General features: G+C 44.5%; 1 protein-coding gene across 1 annotated transcript; it reads left to right on the forward strand.

Moving 5' to 3' along the window:
- Nucleotides 1–584: 584 nt before the first annotated feature.
- Nucleotides 585–6,576, forward strand: LOC148366524 (uncharacterized). The gene is made up of 3 exons (XM_088336987.1): nucleotides 585–1,469; nucleotides 3,460–3,816; nucleotides 4,702–6,576. Exons 1-3 carry the CDS (start codon nucleotides 1,334–1,336, stop codon nucleotides 5,778–5,780), a joined length of 1,572 nt encoding a protein of 523 aa, XP_088193113.1. The 5' UTR covers nucleotides 585–1,333; the 3' UTR covers nucleotides 5,781–6,576.
- The last annotated feature ends 404 nt before the right edge of the window (nucleotides 6,577–6,980 follow it).

The raw sequence follows: 6,980 nt of genomic DNA on the forward strand, positions 1-6,980 counted from the left end.
CTCCCTGATGGCTAGGAAACCATCGTAAACCTGGCCAAACGTGTTGCGGCCTGAGAGAGTAGAATGTCTTTCTGGGAAAAACGCTAAGTCAACAAAATCAAAATTGCTGAGTCTGCTTTATTTTGGTGGCATTTTCATTTTACTATGAGGCGGCTAGGAAATTGGGAAGAGCAACGGGGAAAATTTCGAGATCAAATTGCCAGAGACTTGTCCATCGACTCCGACAGTGGTCCCTTTTGAGGAGGCTCCGTGGAGATGGGTGTGTGTCTGAGACTGGACTTGTTTCTCCTGGACATGAAAGGGAATGGTGCAGAAGATCCGCTGGGGGCTACTTGATGGGTCAAGACGATCATGATTTGGTGCATGTGTTTCTAGATGGGGTAAAGGATCTAGACACGGGTTTTGAGGCGGCAGTGTCAGGAAAATGAACGAGTGATGGTCTAGGGGGGTGTACTGCAGAGTCAGTGTTGGTGGACTTCAGTGGGTGGACCTACAAAGACTGCATGATGCTCCGATTCGGCATCAGTCCTTGAAAGCATGACGCCATTTCATTGCGCAAGTCGGAAGGGCGTTCTAAATCAGGGTTAGAAGTCATCTTTTGTTGGGTGCCGGATCATTTGGGGACGCAGGGGAAATAACGAGTGGACAAATTGGACACTGGGTTCTCATTAAGTTGAAATGGGTGTATCGGTAAAGCGTAAGCCAAGATAATAAGTAAAAGGGAACTACCCTTTGAGATGAGGGAAGAATCATTGGAGCACGTCATCATGAACCGCAGCCGCCATGTTTAACGTTGCAATTCTCACCTTTCGTTCCTTTTAAAAGTATACTAAACCATCTGTTTCGGTGCTGTTATTTTTGTCTTCTATTTAAAGAGAAATGTTATACTTTTGCTCTCTGGCTGGAAGTATATTCATAAAAACGATAAGATGACATCACCGTCACTTTCAACTCTCGCGGGAGTGTGTGACGTCACAACTACGGCGTCCCTCTCCATCCAAGAAGCGCAACGTTCACGGGGAGGAAATGAAGAAAGGGTCACGGAATGTTCAATGGAAAATGGCTGGACTCAATGGAGGATTATTTTACCCTTTTAAGAAGTACGGGACTTTTAACAGGAATCGAGAAGTGGAACGGTGAAGAGGATATAGTGATTGGGGGCGGTAATGCGCCAAAAAAAATGGATCCCAACCGCGGTTAAACCCCACGAAGAAGACAACGAAGAAGTAGAAATGTAGTAGAAGAAGAAATCTACTCTAAGAGTTCGACGACGAAGAGTTTGAATTAGCTTCGTTATTTGTTCGTCTTTAGAACTTCATTCGACGTCGTCAAAATGTTGAAAGAGATTGTAAGAGAGAGACTCGTCGCCGCTGCCGACGACATTATCCGACTGTTCGAGGAGGAATTGAGCCGACAGCGACGGCAACTAGAAGAGCTGTACCACAGTCCGAACGTGGCCAGGATGGGAGGTCTGCGCGCAAGCTTCCATTTCAACTCACTTTCATGATTTATTTCTCCATTCGTAAAATGTATCATCTTGCGTCTGTGTAAAGACCCTGAATCATGCGCGACACAAGGGTTCACAGTCACTCGGTTTATCGCCTGCATTCAATAAACAAAACAATACAAAAGTCAGGGCTTCCGTGCACCACTGCAATCATCTTCAGCACGAGGTGATGGAGCTGAAGGCACAATATGCGAGCACATTGCTTAATAATACCAATGAACATAGCTTTCCCACGTACCTGCATTCAATAAACATAACAATACAAAAGTCAGGGCGTCTGTGCTCGTCTGCATTCATCTCAAACATGAACAAAAACGGGACATCACTCAACATGCCGCAGCTCGTGGCGTGCTTGCATTGAAACATGTTGCATAGAATAGAATATACCTTTATTGTCATTGTTACAAAATGGGGTGAACATATTGTGACAACGAAATTGGGCATGGCACTCCAGTGTCACATATTAACAGTGAGGATAAAAGAAAAACAAAGAAGATGAGGTTTTAAAACAAAGAAGATAAGGTTATAGTTATAATTTACACAAGAAATGTGGGCATGTAACAAGAAATGTGGGCATGTAGGATGTTACATACAGTTTGGGATCGTATTAGTGCAATATGCGTTAGGTGCAAAAATAGTCAACATTGTGCAAAGTGAGCATAGGCATGAATACAATTTTCCGTCTGTATGAGGTTGTGTGTTTGCAAGAGTTTCAATTTTTTGTGCAGTGTGTGTTAAGGGTGGTAATGGCTCTGGGGAAGAACCTGTCTCTGAGTCTGTTTGTTTTTGTTTTGTGTGAGGTCATGATTACTGTGCGTCACAGGAATCGTCGTTTCAGGCTGCAATACTTTACTTTTAATGAGTGCTCTTTTTAATGCATCATCTAGCACAACTTATGTACATTTATATACAAAAATAGTTCGTGAAAGCAGCTCCTAGGGTGGCCCCTCAGACTGTGCCCTGGCGAATAATCTTGGTCAGTCTTGATGATCTTCTGATGTGACCATACCACTCAAGTTTTGGTCAACAGTTCTTGGGAGGGTCCTATGTGCCCTCTGATAGTAGCTGATGCCCAGAAGTTTCCTGTACCATGGCATCTCCATGGCCTGGATTTTCTTTTCCAGTTTTGCTGTGAGAGTCCAAGAAGGAAGTAACAAGCGCTTGCATGAAATGAAATGATCTGCATTTCTATAGCGCTTTTCAAGTCAAGACTTCCCAAAGCGCTTTGCAGTGTGCTTCACATTTCCCACTAGCGGCTAACCTGCATATTGGGGGTATTAGGGGTTGAGTGTCTTACCCTAGGACACTTCGACATGTAACACGGAGGAGCCGTGATTCGAACTGGGATCCCTTGATCCCATGACGAACACTCTACCTCCTGAGCCACTGAGTCTAAACTTTAATTTCACTGCTATGTTCTTGTCCCTCCAGATGGGTTTCAGTCTGGCAAGTACGGCTGTAGTTTGAGCTACCCTGGCCATGATTTCTGGTTCCCGACCCTTCTTCTGATACGACGGCTCCAATATATTTCAGTTTGGTGACAAGTTCTTGCTCCCTGCGGTTGATGGTGATGTTAGTGGTGATACCTTGGTCAATACTTTTTTTTTCTGTGCTGATTTCCATCCCATATCGGCTTAATGCTTTGTCTAGGCAATCCTAGCTGAAGAACAGGCAGGTTCCAGGGAGAGAAGGAGCGCCACAGAACAGATTTTTAAACTGCGTGTCCTATGGGAGAAGTTTGAACAATACCAGAGAGAGCTTTTTGTTGATGTCAAGAAGACAGAGTATGGCTAACTGCTTTATGGGCCACCATGCGGAAGTACAGCACGGGCTAGAAACAAGTTCAGACCATTGTATGCCAATGCCAACTTATTACTTTTGTCCTGTTTTTAAATGCTCATATTGTACCAACATTTGTTTGATGAATGAAATCTGAACGTTGTTTCCTCTAGATATCCATGACCTGCTAAATCGCCAGGGTGAAGATCCCCCTGAGGAATGTTTGAGTTTGGAGCAGAAGAAGCCTCCGCTGCCCCCAGTCAAAGCAGAAGAACAAGAGCTTCAGCTTCCTCACGTTAAAACCGAAACAGAGGAGTGTGATGTCGGCTGGTTCCCACCGACGGGAAGCCCTGTCAGGAGCGAAGGCCAAGAGGAAGACCCAGCCGAGTGCCCCCAACGGCCCCAGGATGAAAGTCCAAGTGGCGACGGGTCTGGAGGACTGTTTGAAAAAACCATAGAGGAGGAACTTAGCCGACAACGACGGCTCCTGGAAGCGCTTTGCCACGGTCAAAACATTATGAGGAGCAGAGGTCTGCACACAAACTTACATTTCAACTTTGTTTGATTGAGTATTTGTCCATTCGTAATAATTGTGACCTCGTGTCCGCTCAAGTCTGTTGAAAAAAATCAATTTGTTCAAACTGTTGTTCCTCCGAAACATCTGAGTTATTACCTTGCGTTTCTAGCTTGTTTTGCAAAAAGCTAGCATGTTCTTTAAACATGTTAATAGAACACTTCGATGGAAGCAGTTAGACGTTTTGACAATTGAAATAACTTCGGAGCTTACATATGTTGATGCAAGTAGAACGCTCAGACAGTTGAAAAGCGTGATTAGCGCTATCAGCAGAGAAGAGGATTGAAACCTTTCTGCGCTGCTTCGATCACAAATTTTTTATATCGGTCAGGACAAAAAAATGATTCCCCGATTTTGGTGGTAACACGTGAAATTTCCGCCCCTGTTCCTTACCTCTTCGCTAAAACACCTAAAGCGCCTTATTGGCATGTAATGTTGATAAGTGACCGGCCAATTTATTTGGCTTCATGCTGTCTTCTGCCAACATTTTTAAACGTAGCAAGCGGGTCTTTCCTGATCCCTCCCTCCATGGTCACAATGAAAGTGATGGCTACATACGCTTAGTCAACCATCGTCCTCTTAACTTGCAAAAGACTTGAAAACCGAGGTCACACACAACCCCCTTGATATATCCTCGCCCCATAAAGGGATCAACTGTTTGAAAATCACTGGTTTAACCCCAAATTTAAAACGAGCCCAGAATGTTTCAGCCTTCAGCTCCTTTTAAACATATATGAAACCAGATCCATGTGTGCTTCAGTGCTTTTTGTCTTTTTTTTTAAAAGCTTGTATCAAACGACCACCGGTTTGATGAGCGAAACCTGAACATTGTGTCTTTCAGATAGCCGTCCCCTTCTAAATCGCCAGGGTGAAGGTCCTCCGGAAGACCTATGTCGGAGTTTGGAGCGGAAGAAGCCTCCGCTGCCCCCCGTCAAAGTAGAAGAACAAGAGCTTCAGCTTCCTCGCGTTAAAACCGAAAAAGAGGAGTGGGATGTCTGCCTTATCAAGAGTGCGGGCGAAGAGGAAGATTCAACTGAGGGATCGCAACAGTTCCAGGATGAAAGTCCAAGTGGGAGAAGGTCTGAAGGACCCCCACCGGATGAAGACTTGGCTCCCCTTTCAGACAGCGATGACCCGGAGAGCAGCGCACGCTGCAAACAAGACTCCCGACAGCTGGAAAGTTCCGAAAAGAGAAGCGCTTCCGGCGAAGAAAACGCGGACTGCTCGGTTTGCGGTAAAAGCTTTGCGAAAACACATTTTTGGAATCGGAAGGAGAACCGCCAAGGCCACCGCTGCGGGGTTTGTCGAAACCGTTCGGCCCAACGTTGCGTCGTGTGCGGAAAGGCCTTTCCTGGCAGGTCTCATTTGATCGTCCACATGAGAACGCATACGAACGAAAAACCATTTTCTTGTTCAATTTGCAAAGCGGAATTTTCTCAAAAGAGTAATCTGAACAGACACATGACGAGGCATTGGAACAAAAAAACATTTACTTGTTCGTTTTGCCAAAAAATATTTTCTCATAAAGGTAATTGGATTATGCACATGAGAACGCACAGGGCGCAAATCCCCCTTTCTTGCTCCGTTTGCAAAGCGGAATTTTCTCGAAAGAGTAATTTGACCAGACACATGAGAAGGCACACGGGGGAAAAACCTTTTCCTTGCCCATTTTGCGGTCAAGCTTTCACATCCAAAAGACGGATGGAAGAACACATGATAAGACACGTAGAGGACAATCCCAATCAGTGCTTCATTTGTGGGGACATTTTCTCTCAAACCATAAATTTGGTTCAACACATAAGAGCTCACAAAGGGGAAGGTTCTTTAAATTGTTTGGATTGTGGTCAAGATTTAACGAATCATTCTGATATGTTCCAACATTTGAGAGTACACATGCTACAAAGGGGAAAGCCTGAGTAGTCCTATCTGGAGGAAATATTCTTCAATTCCTTTAAGTTTTGAAAATGTTATGATTGTCTTGGGGGCAGCACGGCGGCGCAGTGGTTAGCGCATGTGCGGCACAGTTCATGTCATGGGAACCTCCTGCGTGGGTTCAAATCCAGCTCCAGACTTCCTGTGCGGAGTTTGTATGTTCTCCCCGTGCTTGCGTGGGTTTCCTCCGGGCACGTTCCAAAAACATGCATTTCAGGTGAATTGGCCGGTCCAAATCGTCCCTAGGTGTGAATGAGCGAGCGAGTGAGTTGTCTGTCCCCGTGTGTCCTGCGATTGGCTGGCAAAAAGTTCAGGGTGTCCCCTGCCCACTGCCCTGAGATGGCTGGGATGGGCTCCAGCCCCCCTGCGACCCTAATGAGGGTAAGCGGTACGGCTAATGAGATGAGATGATTGTCTTGGCTGCGGGAAGTTCGGGATTTCCTGGTAATTAAAACAATGATTTATGTCTTGACGTATTAATGTATTTGTTCATATAGTAGTTATACAGAAATTGTGTTGTTCTAAGTGGTGTTCTGATTTACTGTCGGAGGAGTCTTGCCTCTAGTCTGAGCGAACTACCAGCCTGGAAGAACTGGTGTGAAAGCAGAATCTGTGGAATTTTCCACTGACTCATTTTCATCATTGCCTCCCATGTTCCGCTCCTCCGATATAGAATTGGAAGCTCACTCGTGAAACTGTCAAAGCCTCTTTTTGTACTCGCAAACCGAGGATATTATTTTGTATGTGTTTTAAATTTTTGATTGTAATAAAAACCTCAACTGAACTGCTTCTATCTCACGGTGCATCCAAGAAAATCTTCAAAGCTTCTAGAGCATGGGTGTCAAACTCATTTAAGCTTGGGGGCCACACAATGGAACAAACATTCTGTCAGGGGCCGAACTAGTAGATTAAAGAGAAAGAAAAGGAGAGAGAAAGAAATAAGAGAAAGAGGTGGTAATCTCCCCTTCCAGGATGACCAGGCTGCAATGGATGTTGCAATAATATATCAAAAATACAACTTCGTAAATAGAACAAATGTACAACTATAACTATATTTTTGTAGTACTACAAAAATAGCCTATGGAAATACTACAAAAACATGGTAGAAACACTTTAAAAGTACAGTAAAAATATGACAAAAATACTCCAAAATCATAACGCAGAAACACTACAAAAATTCATGATAAT

Source organism: Urocampus carinirostris, chromosome 5, assembly GCF_059441175.1.
Source record: "Urocampus carinirostris isolate Australia breed hairy pipefish chromosome 5, RoL_Ucar_1.0, whole genome shotgun sequence".
Classification (NCBI taxonomy): Eukaryota; Metazoa; Chordata; class Actinopteri; order Syngnathiformes; family Syngnathidae; genus Urocampus; species Urocampus carinirostris.

Excerpts from the sequence above, each read along its gene's own strand:
- LOC148366524 (XM_088336987.1), top strand. The coding sequence starts at position 1,334 with ATGTTGAAAGAGATTGTAAGAGAGAGACTCGTCGCCGCTGCCGACGAC. Across the intron at positions 1,470-3,459 it reads GAACGTGGCCAGGATGGGAG|ATATCCATGACCTGCTAAAT; the intron begins GTCTGCGCGCAA and ends TGTTTCCTCTAG. Across the intron at positions 3,817-4,701 it reads AAACATTATGAGGAGCAGAG|ATAGCCGTCCCCTTCTAAAT; the intron begins GTCTGCACACAA and ends TGTGTCTTTCAG.